Consider the following 23,361-nt stretch of genomic DNA (forward strand, 5'->3'; position numbering starts at 1 on the left):
CACTTTGTCTTTCTGGTGAATATATACCCTATAGCAAAAATATCTTAAAAAAAAAAAAAAAGAAAGAAAGAAAGAAAGTAAAATTGTCAGGGGGCATTTTTTTTTCACCAGGGAGAGAGCATCTCCCATGAGATGTGGTCACGCCAAAATCCCTTCTCCATTTCTCTGTCCTATAAGGATTTGGGGCATACATGCACATACACCCATCGTGTTTTCAAGCTACCAGGTCTGGGACTTGAACTGCTTGGTTAGCCATGTGGAATCCAGCTCCCTAAAACACTAGGCCATATGGCTGACCCCAAAGAGAAAAAAACCTATATGAGATAATTAATTTAAGTGGATATAAATACCATATAATATCCCATATTATGATTAAATTTATTAAGCAAATTGTTTTAGTTAGTTTGCTGTGTGTGTTCCAGCAAACTTTTAAAAGTTTCAGAATCTAGCATAATACTTTTTATTATTTAAACTTTTTTTTTTTGGAGAGGTTTTTGCTATAGGGCGCGTGCACTTGCCAGACAGAGAGAGACAGAGAGACAGAAAGTGAGAAATCACCCCCCAGGGGGGATGGCCATGCTGCAATCCCTTCTCCTCCATTCTCCTCTTGGGATCTTGGGCATGCACGCACACGTGCCCGGCGTGAGTTTTAAGCCACCAGGTCCGGGACGCGAACCGTAGTCGACTACATGGGAATCCAGCGACATAGCCATTACTCTAACTGCTGGTCCCTTAAACATTTTTTTAAATTTAACTTTATTTATTTATTTTAATTTGACCAAAGAGGGTCAAAGCATGTGTGCGGGGGTGGGGAGGGAAAGTGAGAAAGCAAACAGCCAGATCCAGGACTCGAACTGTGGTTAGCCATGTGGAAGTCCGGTGCCCTTAATCACCACACCACCTGCCAACCCCAATACTTTTTTTTTTTTTCAAAGAATTACTTTATTTAACTTTATTTATTTATCTGTTTATTTTCATTTGACCAGAGAGGAACAGAGAGAAATGATTTGAGAATCTAGCATAATACTTCTTTTTTTGATCACTTTTAGATTTTTTTTTTTTTGAGTAGTAAAATAGCCTTATTTCTGAGAGCTTGCTTTTATTTTATCCTTTTTTTGTCTCTGGTTATTCACTTTTCCCAAATATATTGCATTTTTGGAATTTGGAGCATAAATCTGTTTTGTGCTATTGTGCTTCTCCAGAATGTGTAAACTTATGCATTAACTAACCATTATTTCAGGCAATATTGAGGAACCAAATATTTTTCTAATTCTGGGTCATTTCTGTGGCCTGGTGATCAAGGGGGCTGGGTCCCACAAGCCATCCTGGCTCTGGTAGCTTGGACAACATGCCAGGTGCATGTGTATGCATGCCCCAAGTATTGACAAGATGGAGAAATGGAGGAGAAAGGATTATGGTTTGACGACACCCCATTGGGGGTTGCTTTCTCTCTCTTCCACTCTCTCTGTCTCTCTTTGGCAAGTACATGTGCCTTCTGGCAAATACTGAGTTAAAACAAACAGACAAATATTTTCCTAATTCCTTGGTAACTTTCGGGGCATCTTACCTGAGTCGAGCGATTATTTTACTTTTAACTGGGTATTTTTTTAAGAGCAGTTTTAGGTTCAGCAAAATTGATTAGAAAGTACAGAAAGCTCCCATATATCTCTCGTCCCCAAACACTCACAGCCTCTTCCACTGTCAACATCACCAGAGTGGTCTGTTAGTTACAACTAAAGAATCCACATTGAAACATTTTAATCACCTGAAGTCTGCAGTTTAAGGTTAACTCTTGGTGGTGTATAATCTATGGGTTTTGACAAATGTATGATGACACCCACCTATGTAGCGTCATACAAAATCCATTTACTGCCCTGAGAATCCTCTGTGCTCTGCCTGTTCATTCCTCCCCCACAGCATAACCCCTGGCAACCCTGATCTGTTTACTGTTTCCATAGTTTTTTTGCCTTTGCCAAAACGTTAATATAGTTGGACTCAAACAGCATGTTGCATTTTCAGATTGGATCCTTTCACTCAGTAATATGGATTTAAGTTTCCTCCATGTTTTCATGGCTTACTAGCTCATTTCTTTATGATGTTGAATACTACTCCTGTGTCTAGTTGTACCATAATTTATCCATTTAACTACTGAATGGTGTATCTTGGTTGCTTCCAAGTTTTGGCTATTATGAATAAAGCTGTGGTAATCATCAACATGCAAGTTTTGGTGTAGACAAAAGTTTTCAACCCATTTGGATAAATGCCAAGTACTGGATCATGTCGTAGGAGTATGTTTAGTTTTGTAAGAAACTGCCACTCTGTTTTCCAAAGTGGCCCTGACATGTTTGCAGTCCCATCAGTAATGAATATGAGCTCCTTTTGCCATACATCCTCATGAGCATTTGGTGGTGTAGTGTTTTGGATTTGGGCCATTGTAAAAGGTGTGTAGTGGTATGTCATTGTTGTTTTAATTTGGATTACCCTGATGTTACACGATGTGCAACTTTTTTTTTTTTTTTTTTAATTGACAGAGGGCAAGAAAGCATCCATGAGGCGTGGTCACATCATGGTTGTTTTTTCTTCATTCTTCGATTCTGTCAGGATTTGGAGCACACATGCACATGTGCCTGGCATAATTTTCAAGCTGCTGGGCTGTAATTTAAACCACACAGCTGGCCATGTAAGATCTAGCTCCTTTAACCACTAGACTATAGGACTGGCCCAAAATGTTTTTTATTTATTTTTTTATTGCCAGAGTCATGTGCATGAGAGGGAGAGTCAGAGAGAGCAAGGGAGCATGGGACAAAGAGAGAGAGAGAAAGAACACAACCCTAATTGGATGTGGTCACACTGCAATCCCTTCTCCATTTTTCCATCCAGTCGGGATTTGCGGCACACAATGCCCATCGTGTTTTTTAAGCCACTGAGTCAGGGATTTGAACCACCATCAGCCATGTGGAATTCAGCTCCCTATATCCACTAGGCTATGGAGTCAGCCCCAGCTGTTGCTGGGATTTCAATTGAGATTGTGTTGCTTATAAATAACAATAGGTTAAATTCAGGAGAACAGATAGCTTGACACTTTTGAGTCTTTCTATTCATGAAAATAGAATATCTCTTCATTTAGTTGTTCGTTATTTCATCATAGTTTTAAACTAAAGAAATGTGAGTCCTTAAACTGTTCTTTTTCAAGATTGTTTGGCTAGTTAGATTCCCTCAAAATTTCATATGAATTTTAGAATTGCTTTTTTTTTTAGATCATACTTTAGTTTCTTTTGAATACGTATCATGCCATAAATTCATGGTATTAATGAATGCTTAATATGCTCAATACACACATTAATTCTCTTGGCAAAAATCTTGCCCTTAACTTGTTTGTTTACAGCAATGCCAACAGCCTACTGGTAAATTGTAGATTCTTCTAGTTTTGCCATGGTAACATTTATGGGGCATTCCTTTTTGAGCAGTACCCATTCCATTTATGTCCACAATATTGCATGTATGTTGCCAAAGGAACCACTCCATGTTTTCTAAAAGGCCTAGAGAACATATATCTAGTGCCTCTTTTCTTTCCCTTTATGTTCATCATTTTGGTGAATTACTGGAAGATGACAGTTCCAGTCAAAAGCTAGTACTGTTTGTTTTTTTTTTCCTGCAAAAAATGACATTGGGATTGTGATAGAAAATATATTGAATCCATACATTGCTTTGGGTGCTATTGACATTTTAACTATATTGTCTTCAATCCATGAACATGAAATGTTTTTTCATTTGTGTGTGTGTGTGTGTGTGTGTATGTGTGTGTGTGTGTGTGTGTGTGTGTTTAGTTTCTTTTAGGAATGTTTTGTAGTTTTCAATGTACAAATCTTTTGCCTCCTTGGTTAAGTTTGTTTTTAAATATTTTAGTCTTTTTGATGCTATTGTAAATGGAATTGTTTTGTTCATTTCCTTTTTGGATTGTTCATTGCTAGTGTATAGAAACACAACTGATTTTTGTTTATTTCATATCCTGTAACTTTGCTAAATTTATTAGTTCATACTTTTTTTGGTAGAATCTTTGGGGTTTTCTGTATAAGATTATGTCATATGTGAGCAGAAATCATTTTACCTTCCTTTCCAACTTGAATGCCTTTGTTTCTTTCTTTTTCCTTTCCTGATAGCTCTGACTAGAATCTACAGTACTATGTTGAATAGATGTAGTCAAAGTATACATCTTTGTCTTGTTTCTGATCTTAGGATGAAAGTTTTTTTTAATAATTATTTTAATTTTATTTATTCATTCACTTTTATTTTCATTTGACCAGAGATAAATACAGAGAGGGGGGGCGGTGAGAAAACAAGACACCAGGTCTGGGACTCTAATCGTGGTCAGCCATGTGGAACTATCTAGCTCTTTAACCACCACACCACCTATTGGTCCCAGGATGAAAGCTTTTAATCTTTTCTGAGCCATATCATCTTGATTCTTTTGAAGCTAGTCATTTTTTCACTTTGCTCTTACTGCTTGTTTGTAGCCCTGTTGGGGTCTTTACCAAGATTCTCTGCCCCATTTTTTTTAGCCTTTTTTTTTAAAGAATTATTTAATTTAAAAATTTATTCATTTATTTTCATTTGACCAGACACACACACACACACACACACACACACACACACACACGGAAAGTAAGAAACCAAGCCACCAGGTCTGGGACTTGAACTGTGGTCGACCATGTGGGAATGTCCAGTGCCTTAACCACTATGCCAGCCGCTAGCCCCCGAGAGAGATTTTTTGCTGTAGGGCACATACATTCACGGGAGACAGAGACAGAAAGTGAGAAATCTCCCCCCACCCAGGGGTGGTCCCTTCTCTTTCATTCTCGTCTTGGGTTTGGGGCATGTACACACATGTGCCCAGTGTTAGTTTTAAACCACCAGATCCAGGACTTGACCATGTGGGAGTCCAGCACCTTAATCACTATGCCACTTGCTGGCCCTATCCCCTCCTTTAAAAAAAAAAAATTCTAGAGGGCTTGTATGCTCACTAGAGAGAGAGAGAGAGAGAGAGAGAGAGAGAGAGAAGGAAATGAGAAAGCACCCTGCAGGGGAGATAGCCAGACTGCAGTCCCTTCGCCTTCATTCTCCTCTCTAGATTTTGGGCATGATTTTCAAGCTGCCAGGTCCAGGACTCAAACCATTCAGTTGGCCATGAGGGATCCAGTTGCCTTAACACCATGCCACTGGCTGGTCCTCCCCTTTTTATGGGCTCTGACATCTAATTTTTAGTTCCTTACCATCATAAACCTGCTGAAATGCAGGCATTGACATTTCTTGAGTAGAAACTAAATGAAGAATGTTAGACTTTATGTATTGTTTTTATTGTTGTTTTTGCAGTGTTGGTCATTTGAATTCTGGTTTCTTTGAGAATCATGAACTCTGGTTGTCCCTCTCAACTCAGTAAAGATAGCTGCCAACTCTCTTCTTTGGCCTCTCTGTTCAACCTAAAATCAACAGATGCAACAAGGGGACAGAAATTCTATGAATATAGAACTGATACTTGTGTAATTCCATTTGAAACATTTATTTTTAAGTTTAAAAAAGCTAGTTCTTACAGTTGTTCTGCTACCAGCTAAGCTGTCATAGCCAGAGCAGAAGTGTAGAAATATCATTTTAAAATGTGAAACATTTTATTGTTAGATTTGTAGTCTAAGATGGTTCTGCTTCTTAACATCTGTAGCAGTAAACGATGTTTTATTTATTTGTAGGTAAAAAAGGTTACTGTTTTTATTCCAGATGCAAAATATCATTAGCAGGTATAAGATAATGGTTTAATAATATGAAGATTATTCGTATTAAAGTTTAATTAAATTTTAATTAAAGTTTAATTTAAGTTTAAAATAGGCCAGCCTATGGCATGGTGGTTAGGGCAAGTTGTATCCCACATAACCAACAGTGCAGTTCAAGTCCTGGCCCTGGCTGCTTGGAAAACATGCTGACCGTGTGTATGTGCATGTCCAACATCCTGAGAGGAGAGTGGAGGAGAATGGATAGCCATGTGGTTATCCCCCTAAGGCTTTCTCTTTTTCTCTCTCTGTCTCTGGTGAGCACAAGCACCCTATACCAATTTAACAAAATTACTTTTATAAGCATTACATATGAATTTTTTTTTTTTTTGGAGAGATTTTCACTGTAGGGCGCGTGCGCTCGCCAGACAGACAGAGAGAGACATAGAGACAGAAAGCGAGAAATCACCCCCCAGGGGGGATGGTCACACTGCAATCCCTTCTCCTCCATTCTCCTCTCGGGATCTTGGGCACACACGCACACGCGCCTGGCGTGAGTTTTAAGCCACTGGGTCCGGGACATGAACCGCGGTTGACTACGTGGAGTCCAGCGACATAGCCATTACGCTAACTGCTGGTTCCCACATACGAATTTTAAAAATGTGGGGTTGTCTTCATCACCTGATCTTAATATATCATTTTGCTTATCTTTTAAATTTATGAAAGGAACACATGCTTGTTGTAGTAAAATTAAACAATATAAAACTATATAAACTAAAGATGTTTAAGTCCTTTTCTTTCCTTCACTCATTATATCACCTTACCACCACAGGTCCAGAAGTAACCACTGCTAATAATCTGGTATGAGTTATTTCACACATGTAGTTTTTTTTTCATTTTTGATTATAAAAGAGAGATTATGATAGACATATTATTTTTTTAAGTTAATGTGGTACATATTCTTTTAAGGCAGTTTACTTAGATTTCTATCACAAAGGCCTCCTTTGTATAGAATTAGTTCACAAAATCCTGTTTTAATGTTGTACATTTTGGTTACTCCTCCCCTTTTTGCTATTATAAACAATAGTGTAAAGGACTTCTCTTGTGCACCAATGAGAGTATACCTATGAGTTACATCAAAAGTCAAAAGTGGAAAAAAAAAAAAGTCAAAAGTGGGGGCCAGAAGGCGGTGTGGTGGTTAAGGGTGATGGACTCCCACGTGGCCAACAACAGTTCAAGACCTGGACCTGGTGCTTTGCTTCCTCATTCCCTCCCTCTCTCCCTCTCTCCCTCTCTCCCTCTGTGGCTCTTTGGTCAAATTGAAAGAAAAAGAAAAAAAAGAGAGAGAGAGGGAAGGAAGGAAGGAAAGGAAGAAAAGAAAAATAAAATAACTTTTTTGGGGAGGAGGTTTTTGCTATAGGATATGTGTACTTGCCAGAAAGAGAGACAGAAAGTGAGAAATCACCCCCCAGGGGGGATGGCCACACCACAGTCCCTTCTCTTCCATTCTCCTCTTGGGATCTTGGGCATGCACGCACATGTGCCCAGTGTGAGTTTAAGCCACCAAGTTCAGGACTCGAATTGTGGTCAACTACATGGGAGTCCAGCGACGTAACTATTACGCTAACTGCTGGTCTCAAGAAAATAATTCTTAAAAACAAAACTCAGAAGTATGGGACCAGCCCCAAGGCCTAGTGGTTGAGAGAGTGGGATCCCACATGGACGTGGTTCAAATCCTGGCCTTGGCAGCTTGAAAAATACTCCAAGTATGTCTGCATGTTTGTCCCAAATCCCAATAGGATGGAGATGGAGGAGAAGGGCTGGTGACATGATCACACCCTATTGGATGCTTTGTCCCTCTCCCTCTCTTTGTGTCTCTGGTGAGTGCACGTGCCTTCTGGCAATTAAAAAAAATTAGTGTAATAATTAATTTTTTTTTTTTTTTTGCCAGAGGGCTTGTATACTCACCAAGGAGACAGAGAAAGAGAGAAAAATGGGGAGAAAGTACTCCCCATGGGGATGGTCACGCTGCAATCCTCTTTCCTCGATTTCTCCCTCCTTACAGAATGTTGAGCACGCATGCATACATGCACAGCATGTTTTTCAAGCTACAGGGTCTGAGACTTGACCATGCAGTCAGCTGTGTGGGATCCAGCTGCCTTAACTACCAGGCCATGGGCTGGCCCCAGTAGAATATTAAATTTCAAGCAGATACTGCCAAATATCCTCTTTTAAAGTATCAACTTACACTTCCATCAACGCCGTAGGAGTGTTCGTTCTTTTCTATTACCATTATACTGCATGTAGTCTCGATCTTTGATTCTTTGCTAATCTGAGAAATGAAAAACATATAGTTTTCATGTGAACTTTTATTGATTATCTTCTATATTTTTTTATTCTGTCAGGATTTTAGGCCCATATCCACATGTATCTGGTGTGCTTTCAAACCACCAGGACTGGGATTCAGACTGCAGTTGGCTACGTGGGATCTAGCTCCCTTAACCACTAGGCCACAGGGCTGACCGAACATTTGTACATTTTCCCTTCTTGTTTTGTTACTTTCAACATGAATTTTATATATTGTAGACAACCCTTCGTTGTATACATTGCAAATATGTCATCCAGTCTATCTTGTGTTTTAACTTCGTTGATGCATCTTTTGTCCAACTAAATCTGGAAGTTTAGTGAATTTTTAATTAGCTTTCTATTTTCATGGTTAGTCTTTGACTTACTGCAATGATATTTTACATTCTGAGTTTGAGTTCTCTTTTGTAGTGCCCTTCTAGATTTTTATACTCTATTTAAAGTTTCTGGACTTGATTCAGTATGTGGTGTTATGGGCCTACAAATTAGAATTCCTAATTAACATTCTGTGACCATCTGGTTGCTGAATAATCTTGGGATTTATTCCAGAAATAGTAGAACTTGCTTTAAAACAATCCCTCATAGGGTTTATACTAATTCTGTAATGAATAATAGTTGTCAAATCTTCTACCCTCTGTCCTTTACAAAGATGAAAGAGACCATTTCTAATAGAAATGAAGTTTCTCACTCCTTTAGTCCAGATATATTAACAGTTGATCTATACCAAGTATAAACAAACTTGATAGTTGAGATTTCTGGAGTTATGCCAAGTACATGTCAAGAAGCTAATAGCTTTATTATGTAAGTCAGCATCAACTTCTTGTTATAAGTGCTTTTGTTTTCTTGGAGAGGTTTTTGCTATAGGGCATGTGTGTGAGACAGAGAGACAGAGACAGAGAGATAGAAAGTGAGAAATCACCCCTCAGGTAGGATGGGCACTCCGCAATCCTTTCTCTTCCAGTCTCCTCTCGGGATCTTGGGCACTCACACACTTAAACTCACACCTGGCGTGAGTTTAAGCCATGGGGTCCAGGACTCAGACCACGGTTGACTACATGGGAGTTCAGCGACACCGTCATTATGCCAACTGCTGGTCCCATAAGTGCATTGTTTTTATACTGTCTTGAGGTGCTTTAACAGCTATAAATACTAATTACTGAAGAGTAAGCCCCGTACATCTCTTATTGCCCTTTCTTTTCTTTTCTTCCTTTCTTTCTTTCTTTTTTTTTTTTTTTTAAAGGTTTTTACAATAGGATGCATGCATTTGCTGGAGAGAGACAGAGAGGGAAAGTGAGAGGGGGATGGCTACACCGCAGTCCTTTCTCCTTCATTCTCCTCTTGGGTGTTTGGGCACACACACACACATGCACCCAGCATGATTTTCAAGCCACCGGGTCTGGGACTCAAAACTGTAGTCGTCATGTGGAAGTCCAGCACCTTAACCACCATGCCACCTGCTGGTCCCCCCAGCATGTTTTTCAACGTGCAGAGACCAGGGTAGGCCATCTGAGATCTGACTCCCTAGCACAGTATTTAACCACTGTGTTCTGGGGACTGACCCTTGCCTTACTTCCCCCCCAAGACAGTGTTTTGCCGTGTTGCTACTCCTCCTGCTTCAGTGTCTCCAAGTTACTGGGATTACAGATGCCTTCTGTTTGTTATCTGAAAGACTGTAGAAACAAACAGTAGGCACAAAGGCATACATCTATGTGCCACCATGCCTAACCTTTTGTATTTCTCAATTTACTGGAACTTTACTGTAAAGAAACACTCTTTCATTGACTGGTTGCAAAACCAGCAGTAAATTGTGGCTGCTTTACAAGCATTTAGCATTTTGATTGATTTAAGTCTTATTGATATATTCATAAATAATTGAAGTAGAAATAGGTGTCTTCAGTTATTGCGGAACTACAAGTAAATATTGTGTGAAAAATTCCCTTTCTATCTCTCAAATTCTACTCTTCAACTCACTGTTTAGGTAAATTCTCTTACCTTATATATATTTTAAAAAATTTGGGGGTCAGCAGGTGATGTGGTAGTTGAGGTGCTAGACTTCCACATGGCTGACTGTGGTTTGAGTCCAGGACCTGGCAGCTTGCTTTTTCTTACTTTCCCTCTCACTCTCTTTGTCTCCAGTGAATTAAAAAAAACAAAAACAAAAACAAAAACACCCATATATATACACACACACATATACGTATATATGTATATGTATATGTATACGTATATATGTGTGTGTATATATATATGATTAAATAAATATTTTATTTAAAAAAGAAATATTATTGTTTATTTGAAAGTTTCCTGATCCCTAAATATCAAAGTTCGTTCTTTTTGCCGAAATGATGATTTTTGTTTATTAATTACCCATGTTTGTGTGACAGTTTGGTAAGTATGAAAGATTAAGTCTGAAATGTATTTTTTTGAGTACAAGAAATTATAATTCCACAAAGATTGTAGAAACAAACAGAAGGCATATTTTTCAAAAAAGAATTTACATGGTGTTAAGATTCAGATAAAACGTTAAGTTTCTAATTCCTGATCTTGTTTGGATTTCTAAATTTGTCTGTGAGTTGTGTTCTGGTTTCTTTGCAGGATAGACCCATTCTCAAATAAGCAACCTTTATATTCTGTTACTTCAAACTGGAGTCAATTTGAATAAACAAATCTCTGCATTAGAAGCAACAGGGACCAGCAGGTGGTGTAGTGGCTATGGTGCTGAATTTCCACATGGCTGACCACTGTTTGAATCCCAGACCTGGCGGCCTGCAGATCATACTGGCCTTGTGTGTGTGTGTGTGTGTGTGTGTGTGTGTGCACAAAACCCCAGAAGGAGGATGGATGAGAAGGAATTTTGGCATGGTCAGCTCTGTAGAGTGATTTCTCACTTTCTCTCTCCTTGTCTCTGTCTCACTGTCTCCTGCAAATGCATGTGCTCTATGGAAAAAAAAAAAAAAAACTCAAAAAAAAAAAAAAGAAGAAGAAAGAGGAATGAAAGATAATGACTACTAGATGTTTTATTCCTTTTTAGTGCAAATCAGAGATGAAGAACATGAAGTTTGCGATTGTACCTAATAACATTCTTTTACTATAGTTGGTTTTGGATAATGTTAAGGTGCTCTCTGATAAGGAATATGATCATGTGCAAATATGAAATATATGAGTGGATAATAGTTTTAAATTGTGTTTTAATTTTATTTGGCAAGTTTTAAAATATTTATTTAGGGCCAACTAGGTGATGTGGTGGTTAAGGCAACTCGATCCCACATAGCCAACAACACAGTTTAGGTCCCTGGCAGCTTGAAAAACACACTGGGAGGGACTAGCAGTTGGCGTAATGGCTATGTTGCAGGATTCTCATGTAGCTGACCGCGGTTCGAGTCCTGGACCTGGTAGCTTAAACTCATGCTGGGCACATGTGCGTGTGTGCCCAAGATCCCAGGAGGAGAATGGAGGAGAAGGGGTTGTGGCATGGCCGTCCTCCCTGGGGGGTGATTTCTTGCTTTCTGTCTCTCTGTCTCTGTCTTTCTGGCGAGCGCATGTGCCCTATAGCAAAAACCTCTCCAAAAAAAATCCCACACGCACTGGGACATATGCGTACATGCCAAAATCTCAAGAGGACTGAGAAAGAAGGAATTGCAGCATGGCCATCCCCCTGGGGGGAAATGCTTTCTCCCTGGTGAGAGTGTATGTGCCCTCTGGCAATTAAAAAATAAGCAAATTAAAAAGAAAATTCTTAAAGATTAGTGTACTATGAGTTAAGTAGTACTTTAAAATACATTTTAATTTTTTAAGAGATATTTCCGCTATAGGGTGTGTTTGCTCGCTGGAGAGACAGAGACAGAAAGTGAGAAATCACTCCCCAGGGGAATGACCATGCCGCAATCCCTCCTCCTCCATTCTCCTCTCAGGACTTTGGACACACACACACATGCGCCCAGCATGAGTTCTAAGTTGTCAGGTTCAGGATTCAAACTGCTGTCAACGATGTGGGAGTTCAGCGACATAACCATTATGCCGTCTGCTGGTCCCAATACATTTGATTTTTAAGAATATTAATATTTCAGTTTGAGGAAAGTGACATTTTAGTATATAGGTAATGTTTTCTGTTTTAGTTCTTGATTTAGTTTGCTATAGGGCACATGTACTTGTTGGACAGAGTTGGGGAGAGAAGGAGAGAGAAAGTGAAAATCCACCCCTAAGAGGGTTGTCCACACTGCAGCCCTCTTTCATTTCCTTCATTTTCCTTCTGGGATTCTGGGCACGCACATACACATACCCAGCTTGTTTTTTAAGTTACTGGGTCCAAGGATTCGAACTGCTCAGTCAGCCATGTGGGATTCAGACCCCTTAACGTCTGTGACACCTGCTGGCCCTCAAAGGAATACTACTGTTGTTATTACAAGAGATCAGAAAATCAGTGAGGCCAATAGGAAGGAAACTATTGACTTACTTTTTTTTTTTTTTTCCTTAATTTTCTATAGAGTAAGTATGCATTTGCTGGAGGGAGACACAAAGACAGAAAGGGAGAAAGTACCTTCCATGGGGGAATGACCATCCCAGATTTCTTCTCCATTCTCCTCAGGATTTTTGGAATACATGCACACAAGCCTAGTGTGTTTTTCTTTCTTTTTTTTTTTTAATTATTTTATTTAAGTTTATTTATTCATTCATTTATTTTAATTTGACCAGAGAGGGATAGAGTGAGAATTAGAGTGAGAGAGAGAGAGAGAGAGAGAGCAAGCAAGCCACCAGGTCTGGGACTTGAACTGCAGTCGGCCATGTGGGAATCCAACACCCTTAACCACCAAGCCACCTGCTGGCCCCCCTAGTGTGTTTTTCAAGCTGCTGGATCTGGCCATATGGGATTCAGTTGCCTTCACCACCACACAGCCTGGCTGGCTCCTTATTCTTTATGCTCTATATTTATTGCTTTATGTTTCAGAGTTCTAATTGAATAAAAGAGTAAATTGAGGGCTGGCTCTGCATTCTTGGTGGTTAAGGCAGCCAGATCCCACATTCCTCACCTTGCAGTTCAAATCCTGGACCCAATGGCAGCTTGAGAAACATGCCAGGCATGTGCATGCGTGCTTCAAATCCCAAAGAAATTGGAGGAGAAGAGATTGCAACATGACCATTCCTCATGGGGCAGGGTGCTTTCTTTTCTCCTTTTCTCTGTCTCTCTGAGAGAGAAGGCCCATGCCCACTAGCAAAAAACAAACAAACAAACAAAAGGTAATTGGGATATTACAAGTACATGGGCATACTTAGCAAATTTTTATTTAAGGGAAACACTGTGAGCTGGCATGTGGCCTATTGATTGAGAGAGCTAGATTCCACATAGCTGATCATATGTTTCGAATCCCAGCCCATGTGGCCTGAGAATCATGCAGATGTGTGTGCATGTGTGCCCCGAATCCCAACAGAATGGAGAAATGGGGGAGAAGGGGCCATGCCCCATTGGGGATGCTTTTTCCTTCTCTGTCTCTCTCTGGTAATCATATGTGCCCTCTGACAATAAAAGGGCGGGTGGCGGGGGGGGGAGAAACACTAATCTAGGTTTTTTTCCTTGAGGGAAGGGGTACTGTCAACAAGGCCTCACCCTACTGCAATCCTGTCTAGCCTCTCAGCCAGCCAGATCACAAGGACACGCAGCATGGTCAAATCAACCTGGGATCTGAACCTAGGTCTTGGCTTTAGCATTGTACAGCAGTTCCCACCCACCTGGGCCACTACAGCTGGGCCGATCTAGATTTTATTTAATAAAGAAGGCAAGAGTTACCTTATAATTACTGATTGTGTTTTTCATTGGTAATATAAATTGGTTCTAACAATAACAGTAGGTTCTTTCATGGTAGTGTATGCTTGCCAAAGAAAAGAGATATTCCCATTGAGACCTGTTATGGCAGAAGGGGAGAGCCGTAATTAACATTAAATGAGAATGGGGAAGGCCATCAGAGGGGGTGGCAATTATAATGAGTTAAGTAAGGTGGATTTGTGGAGACTGCCTGGAAGCTGAAACATTTGTTTCATAAGGACCCTAGTATTCCTTGTGGACATAAGCAGAGATATTTAAAGGAAACTTACTGGACCAATTAGCATGTGTGTGAGGCCAGCAGGTGGTATGGTGGTTAAGGTACTGGACTCCCACATGGCCGATGACAGTTTGAGTCGCAGACCTGGTGACTTGCTTTCTTACTTCCCTTCTCTCTGGTGAGCATACGTGTCCTGTAGTGAATTTAATAATAATAATATATAAAATTAAATAAAAATTCTTAGTAACAGAACAAAACAAAACAAATAACATGTCTGCACAAATGTTGAGCAGAAAACTGGCACTGTGGGCTGGCTCTGTGGTGCGATGGTTAAGCTCTGTGCATTGGGAGCCAGATATCCCACATGGCTGTCTCTGGTTCGAATCTGGGGCCTGGTGGCTAAGAAATATTGTGTGTGTGTGTGTGTGTGTGTGTGTGTGTGAATGTGTGTGTGTGTGTGATTTCTCAAATCCTGATGGGATGGGGAAATAAAGGGAAAGAATTGCAGTGTGACCATGCCCCATTTCAGGGTACTTGCTTGCTCTCTCATTCTGTCTCTCTTTGGCAAGTACATGTGTCCTCTGACAGTAGAAAGAAAAGAAAATTGACATTATTTGGAAGAATTCACATGAAAGAGGTTGTAAAAGTTTGGCAGAAGCTAAGGGGTACAATAACTAAAAGTACTAGCATTCTTTTAGTTTTAGTATTGCTGCATGTCAAGGTCTGTTACCCTTCTGGCAAGGCTGGCTGATTGTTCAAACAAGATGGGCCAGTTTGTCTTCTGTGTTCTCTAATGATGAGTATGGTTTTTAGAAAAAATTATGGTTGGCCCAAATCCTGAAGACTTACACAAGAGTGCTTCCTTATCAATAAACTATACTTAGAAAAAGCTAGAATAGGAACACATATTTATTAGTTGTGTTTGATAAGTGAGCTTCACTTTAAGCCAATCATGAAATGTTGTAGTGATTAGGAGTACCTTTTTTTATGTGTGTGGGCTGTGCATGCATGTGGTGTTTTAGACAGGGTCTTGATGTGTTGCAGTCCTACTGCCTCCGCCTCTTGAGTAGCTGAAACCGTAGGCATGTGCTATCACACCCGGTTCTCTCAGACAAGGTCTCACTATGCTGCCCACGATGGCTGTTGAACTCATTATCTCTGAAGAAATATTTGGCTCCACTTGGTGGCTTCCCAGTAAATTGCAGTTATCTGTGAGGCAGTCCTATGTGGGAAAGTTCCTGGTTCAAGTTTGAAGATCTCCCTAAGAACACTGGGCATGTGCTTGTCCATGATCTGGGTATGGGTTGAGGTGTCGGGACCTGTTCAGGGTGATCTCTTGCTCATGGAAGATATATATATATATACACACACATACACACACACACATACATACATATATATGTGTATATCTATATATATTTAAGGTTATTTAATTTTTAAATAATAATAATAATAATAATTTTTTTAAAGTTTTGCTATAGACACACCAGAGAGAGAGAGAGAGAAAGTAAGCCACCAGGTCTGGGACTCAAACTGCAGTCAACCATGTGGGAGTACAGAGCCCCAACCAGCACGTTACCTGCCAACCCCAAAAGAAAGAAATTTTAGGGACCATCAGGTGGTGTGGTGGTTAAGGTGCTGGACACTCCCACATGGCTGATGATGGTTCAAGTCCTGGACCTGGTGGCTTGCTTTCTCACTTTCCCTCTTTCTCCCTCTGTGTCTCTCCTCTGGTCAAACTAAAAATGAGCAAATGAATAAATTCTTAAAAATAAATAGTTTTTTTAAAAAAGAAAGAAATCTTAAAAAGAAAAAAGATGGGATCTCACTGTGTCTCTTTCTGCTTCAGCCTTCCAGTTGAGACTAGGTACGTTTCTGGCTCTTTTCTAGACCAAGTCCTGCTATGTTACAGCCCGGACCATCCTCAAACTCATGATCTTCCTGCCTCAGCCTCCCTCAGTCACTGGGTTACAGGAACACATCACTGTAGCCAGCGTTTATGTTGGGCTGGGAGTCAAACCTGCACCTCACATCTGGTCCCAGCCTGTGGAGCACAGGGTCTTAGTAGCACGTGCCACTCTGACTGGACCAAAGATGGTTAAACATTTAAAAACTTTATACTAAGAGGTGTGACATGTACACATGATGCTAAATTCAAAAGATAAAAGTGGTATACATTACAAAGTAAGTCTGCCTTCTCCTTTTTGATAATAGAGTTATTTTCTTATATGTCCACCCTCAGAGATTCTGTGCATTTATAGACATACATTCATATATGAATATGTATGTACATATTTAGAGTGTGCACTCACAGATACCGTGTATGTGATTCTAAACTTTGTTTTCTAATTTATGGTTAAAGTTTTATATTAATTTTTTAAACAAGACATTTAAAACTTTAATTTATTGGTCCATCTTGTTCAAATCCTTAAGTCTATATTGTGAGTTAACTTTCAGTTAAATCGAGTCTGTTGCAAAGTGAATCTATTCATTATGTGTCACTATTGGAAGGAAGAAGTCAAACCCAGTTTCTCTTGCTATTAACACAGATGATTTCTGTGACCCCAAAATGTATGGGGATTTTTCTCACCAGCAAGCAAGCTTATGTGAGTGCTGTGAGCGTCAGCTTGGCATCCTCTAATTTAATTCAGGTTTTACTTTATCTGACTGAAGATACCGTCAGTTCCCACGAGTTGAGGACTCAGCCCCTGCTTCAGAAACTAGTCGCAAGTCTGGGCCTTTGGAACTTGTGGTCAGTCAGCTACAAATGGAGTTCCCACGACTACCTCTTTGGGTTGATTCATTTTCTAGAACAACTCACAGATCTTGGGGGAATACTTATGTTTACTGGTTTATCTTGAAGGATTTTTCTTAAAGAATATAAATAGCCAGGTGAAGAGATACATGGAGCTAGTTCTAGAAGGATCCTGAACCACAGGAGTTCCCTTGCCACGGAGTTGGAGTACACTGCCCTCCTGGCATATAAGGAGTTTTTACTTACCACAGCCTCTACATGATCAGTTGTCCAGAAGCTCACCTACAGCCCCCCCCTTTTTATTTAAATGGAGACTTCATTACAGAGCCGTGATTGAAGTATGGGTGATCATGTAGCACTGTGATTGGACAAAAAAGGTATGATCTAATGCAAATAGGCTGAGTAAGGAAACCCAGCAAAGCCCGAGTGTTCAGATTCTCTTTGGCTTCTCTGTGCCGCATATTCCTCCAGGGTATGGTGCAGGACTGGAATGTTTTAATTTCTTTATGACCAGTTCTGAGTTCTATCTTGGGGAGCTTCAGGAACCAAGAACGAAAGGCCAAACAGTCATGATCAAGGAACAATGTATGGAAACAAACAAACAAAAATCATATCACAATTAATTTATTAGTGTTAATAAAAATTGACTTAGAAATACCACTTTTTCAGGATCAATAGATGACGTAATGGTGACGTCACTGGACTCCCACTTAGTCAACCATGGTTCGATTCCTAGACTCGGAAGCTTAAAAATTATGCGAGGCAGAGACCAGCAGTTAGCATAATGGCTTTGTCGCTGAACTCTCATGTAGCCGACCACAGTTCGAGTCCCAGACCTGGTGGCTTAAACTCACTCCGGGCATGTGTGTGCATGCCCAAGATCCCAAGAGGAGAATGGAGGAGAAGGGATTGCAGCGTGGCTATCCCCCCCTGGGGGGGGTGATATCTCGCTACTATCTCTCTGTCTCTCTCTGTCTTTCTGGCGAGCGCATGTGCCCTATAGCAAACCCCCCCCCCAAAAAAAAGTAGGTTAAAAAAAAAAATCACGAGAGGCAGGACCAGCAGTTGGCATAATGGCTATGTCGCTGGACTCCCATGTGGTCCACCACAGTTCGAGTCCTGGACCTGGTGGCTTAAACTCATGCTGGTTGCGGGTGCGGGTGCATGCCCAAGATCCCAAGAAGAAAATGGAGAAGGGATTACGGTGTGGCCGTCCTCCCTGGGGGGGATGATTTCTCACTTTCTGTCTCTCTGTCTCTTTATCTCTTTCTGGCGAGCACACACACCCTACAGCAAAAAAAACCTCTCCAAAAAAAAAAAATCACATGAGGTATGTGTGCATGCATGCCCAAAATCCCGATAGAAGAATGGAGGCAAAGGAATCACAGCATGACCATCCCTCTTGGGGGGGTTGTCACTTTCTGTCTCTCTGGTGAACGTACTTACTCTATATCTATAGCAAAAAATCTCTCTCTGAAAAAAAAGAAATACTGTTTTTTCTTTCTCTACTTTAATGAAAAATACTGGTTCAGACTTTTCATATGCATCTTTAGTTAGTATGAATGGCTTTCCACTCTGAACATCTAATAATTTCAGAGCAAATATTATTTTCTTTTTAATTTGCCAGAAGTCATGGGTACTTACTAAATAGATGGAGAAAGAAAGCAAGCACCCCACAGCAGAGATGACCATGCTGCAATCCCTTTTCCCTTTCCTCCTGGGATTTTGGGCATGCAGACGTGCTCAGCATGGTGGGTCCAAGACTCAAATCATATAGCCTGCCCTGTGGGGTCCAGCTGCCTTAACCACCGTATCACCGTTGGGCACCTTAATTTAGTGTAATGTTTTTAAGGCTCACCCACGTAGCATGTATCAGCACATCATTTCTCTTTCTATATAATGTAATAATTACCACCTTTTCTCCATTCATCAGTTGACGGACATTTGGGTTGTTCACACTTTGGGGCTTTCATAAATAATGACTACAGTGAACATTTATGAGCAAGTTTTTGTGTGGACGTATGTTTTCATTTCTCTTGCCTATGTACCTAAGAGTGAGATTGGTAGGTCATATGGTAACTACATTTAACTTTTTGAGGAACTTCCAAACCATTTTCCAAAGTGGCTGTACCCTTTTGTATTCCCACCAAGAATGCATCATCTTTCTAGATTCATCATTATACTTGTCTTTTTAATTTTTAAAATTTAATTTTGCTTTTGCTGATTGAGTTTATGTGCGGCAGGGGAATGACAGGGTCTTATCGTGCCACAGTCCCTCCCCCCCACCTTAAGCTCCTCAGGATCCTGGGCACATGTTTCTGGGGGAATCTGAACTAGGGTCAGCTAGAATCGTTTCTAATCTTCCAGGGCTCTTGTGTTACTTCTCACCCACAGCAGAGGGGCCTATCAGCTATTATTTTGATGGTAGTTATCTTAGTGGATATGAGTGCATTTCTCTGGTGACTAATGATGATGGACATCTTTTCATGTGTTGATTAAGGCTCTTCTTTCGCTGACTGGCTTTTCATTTGGGATGAAATGGGATGTGCTAGCATGTCTACTACACATCCTAAACTATTGGTCAAATGAGCTGTCTCCTCTCACTCCTGGTAGTAAGCCAAAGCCTTAATTTGTTCTATATACCTGTTTTAATCATCTTTATTTCTGTAAAATATAGCATGTATTTTTACAAAAAGTGAATATGACGTATATCTTAGTTTGAAGGGCTACTCTTGTAGAGGGAATCAGAGTTTTCATTGATATATCTTTTACACTAAAATGGCAATTACTAAAGCGTGGCAGTTTACTAAATCTTTCAAATGTTCATGAGTTAGGCTATAACGTAAAAACAATATCACAGTGACAAGAGGATGAGAACGAAGCATGTCTGAGAGTCTGAGGGAAAACCTAATTACATTTATAATGGCCATATTTCCCTTATATCACCTGAATTTTGTGAATTTATAAAAAATGTATAATTAAAAAAAAATTATTTATTTATTCATGTATTTTAATTTGACCAGAAGAGGTAGAGAGAGAGAGGAAGTGAGAAAGCAAGCCACCAGATTCAGGACTTGAATCGTGGATGGCCATGTGGGAGTGTCCAGCACCTTAACCACCATGCCATCTGCTGGTCCCGAAAAATGTGTAATTGTTTTTAAGGAGTATATTTAACTTAGGTCGGGTAGCCTATAATAGGTTAATTTGAAATGACACTCTTATTAATGGGAACTTTACTATATTAAGAATATTTCATTTTAGTAGTGATTTTGGTCTTTGAAAACATTAATTGCTGTAGCCTGGACTTGGTCTTATCAATCCAACCAGATTTATGAAGTAATTTTTTTTTTCCCGTTGCAGAAATACATGCTACAGGATTTAACTATCAGAATGAAGATGAAAAAGTCACCTTGTCTTTTCCTAGTACTCTCCAAACAGGTAAGAAATGTGGCTTTAAAAAAATTCTCTAATAAATAGTGGCATCTTATTTGTTCCAAAGAAATTTATTGTATGCCATTTTTTTCTCCTTCATTAGCAGATAGCAGATTAAGTATTAAGAAAAGACTTTTGAGGGGCTAGCAGGTGGCATGGTGGTACAACAAATTTTTATTTATTTGTTTTAAGACAGAGATTTTTTGCTATAGGGCGTGTGAGCTTGCTGGAGAGACAGAGAGAGAGAAAGCAAGAAATCACCCCCACAGGGGAGATGGACACGCCATAGTCCCTTCTCCACTCTCTTCCTGGGATTTTGGACGTGTGTACACGTGTGCCTGGCATGAATTTCAAGCTGCCAGATCTGGGGCTTGAACTGTAGTAAGCTATGTGAGAGTTCAGTGTCTTGACCACCATACCACCAATGGCCCTTCTTTTTAAAAGTTTTTCCTGTAGGACATGTATGCTCACTGGAGAGAGAAGGAGAGGGAGTGAGAAAGCACCTCCCAGGAAGAATAGTCATACTGCAATCCTTTCTCCATTCTCTCAGAAGTTGGGGCATTACACATGCTGGGTCCATGACTTAACCGCACAGTCAGCCATGTGAGATCCAGCTGCCTTAGTACCATACCTAACCAGCTGGCCTCAACAGCATATACTGCTTGCACATAGGCTATAAGGACTGCTGATCATCGACAGCCGTATCATCAACTTTGCTTGTCTCCACACTGCTCACAGGCATTCTCATACCAGTTTGGGAGTGAGCAGTTGCTATCTGCAGCATGCTATCTTACACGTGGCAGAGGGTAGAAGCTCAAGGATAGGAGAAAACCGACTATACAGACACAATTAAAGCTTCTGTGTGGATGGTGATATACTTAGGCACTCATTTCATTGACCAGAGCAAGTAGCATGATCACATTTAAAGTGAGTAGGACAGGAATTAGCAGATATTTGGGGCAGGCTTATAATATGAAAGGTAGAACTATAAGTATAATAGAGATATAGGAAGTTGGAAGAAGCAAAAAGAAATCAGAAGAAAGTTTTAAAAATAAAAACAAAACCCAAACTAATCAATATCCTTAGAGAGTTAAGAGAAGATAATACATTTATTTAAAAAAATAAAAAGGGCAGGTGCGAGACTGGCACAGCAGGAAAATGGGCCACTCTGCTAGGCAGTCCACACGGGCAGGTTCAGGTTTAAGCCTGGAGAAAGACCTAAGTACAGCGGGCGAGCACTTGCCTGTGACCCACAGTTGACTGTGGCGGTGGGTAGATTGTGGTGTCGAGACCCTGCTGAAATGCTGCCTGTCTCTGTTTCACTCTCATGGACAGATGGATGGATGGGAAGGAAGGAAGGGAGGGAGGGAGGGAGAGAGGAAGGAAAGGAAAGAAAGCCATCAGATAGGAAGAATGAGATTAAGAAAACGTTTGGAAATTATGGTAGATATTAAAAGCACAGTAAAAGTTTTTGAAAGATGAAATTAATTAAGCAATCTTTCAAATAGTAGGGAAAACAAGAGATAGAAAACAGAAAAATAGAAGATTTGAGGACCAGCCCAGTAGAACCAATATCTGTCTAATAAAAAGGAAGAACAGAAAAACTGGGAAGAGAATGTATTAAAGACATAAAATAAAATTTCTTTGACCTGATGGGTCAGGGACCATCAGTTTAAAGTGGCATATACCACCAGGACAGACTGACTCAATAAAGGTAGAAGCCCTACACTGAAGCAAATTTTAGGACTTGTGGGATAAAGTGAGACTTTCAAAGAATTTCTGTCAAGGGTGGTGCAGAAGGAGAGATGGGCAGCATGTTGCCATCAAAGTTTAGGGATCACAGTAGCAAGTGCTGGCTTGCCATTAGGAACAGTGGAACTATAATGAAGTCATTCCTTCAGAAGTGAACCTGATTTAGGAACCAGCAATTAGCGTAATGGCTATGTCGCTGGACTCCCACGTAGTTGACCGTGGTTCGTGTCCTGGACCCGGTGGCTTAAAACTCACGCCAGGCACGTGTGCATGCGTGCCCAAGATCCCAAGAGGAGAATGGAAGAGAAGGGATTGCGGCGTGACCATCCCCCCTGGGGGGTGATTTCTCGCTTTCTGTCTCTATGTCTCTCTCTGTCTGTCTGTCTGGTGAGCGCACGCGCTCTATAGCGAAAAACCTCTCAAAAAAAAAAAAAAGAAGAAGTGAACCTGATTTAGAATTCTGTGCTTAGCCAAACTATGAATTTTAAGTGTGGGAGTAAAAGGAAAAATATTTTCAGATTTGCAAGGTCATTGACAATTTACTTCTGTAAAAGAAAGAAGGAAGGATGGGAGTGAAAGATGGTTTAGCTAAAACCACATTGATACATTCATACATTCATATTTGCAGTTGACGTAATGTCTATGTCACTGGACTCCCATGTAGTTGACCACGGTTTGAGTCCTGGACCCGGTGGCTAAAACTCACGCTGGGTGTGTGTGTGTAAGTGCATGCCCAAGATCCTGAGAGGAGAGTGGAGGAGAAGGGATTGTGGCGTGGCCATCCCTTCTGGGGGGAAGTGATTTCTCACTTTCTGTCTCTCTGTCTCTGTCTTTCTGGTGAGCACATGAGCCCTATAGCAAAAAACTCTCAAAAAACAAAAAACAAAAAAAAAGCAAAAAAAAAAAAAAAACCCCACAACCATGTACATAGTTTGAAATTCAAACTCTATGCAGTTAAAGTATGTTTGCTATTTATCCTGTCTTCCTCTCTTAACTCCACTTCTCCGGAGCAACTGTTTCCTCTGTATCCTTTCAGAACTGTACCATGCTTTCAAAACATTTATGTGTATCTTTTTCATGTTTCTACTCCCCAGCTATATATTGGAAAAGTCATGATGTATTTTTCTATGCAAAAATGTATCATGACTTTTCGACAACCCAATATGTAGGAGGTCACTTGCTAGTGTATAAGAGCACTATCATTTTTGATAAGGACTATTTACAGCAGGCATGTTAAATGGTGACAATAGGAACAAGTCAGGGA

General features: G+C 40.3%; 1 protein-coding gene across 1 annotated transcript in view; it reads left to right on the forward strand.

The window, feature by feature from the left end:
- NPEPPS (aminopeptidase puromycin sensitive) overlaps window positions 1-23,361 on the forward strand; it is a gene marked incomplete at its 3' end in the record, with an annotated part of 97,532 nt that overhangs the window by 26,269 nt on the left and 47,902 nt on the right. Inside the window, 1 exon segment of the mRNA XM_006166088.2 lies at window positions 20,274-20,351. Coding sequence (XP_006166150.2) covers window positions 20,274-20,351 — 78 coding nt within the window.

The sequence above is a fragment of the Tupaia chinensis genome, unplaced genomic scaffold (genome assembly GCF_000334495.1).
Source record: "Tupaia chinensis unplaced genomic scaffold, TupChi_1.0 Scaffold144171_1, whole genome shotgun sequence".
Taxonomy (NCBI): domain Eukaryota; kingdom Metazoa; phylum Chordata; class Mammalia; order Scandentia; family Tupaiidae; genus Tupaia; species Tupaia belangeri.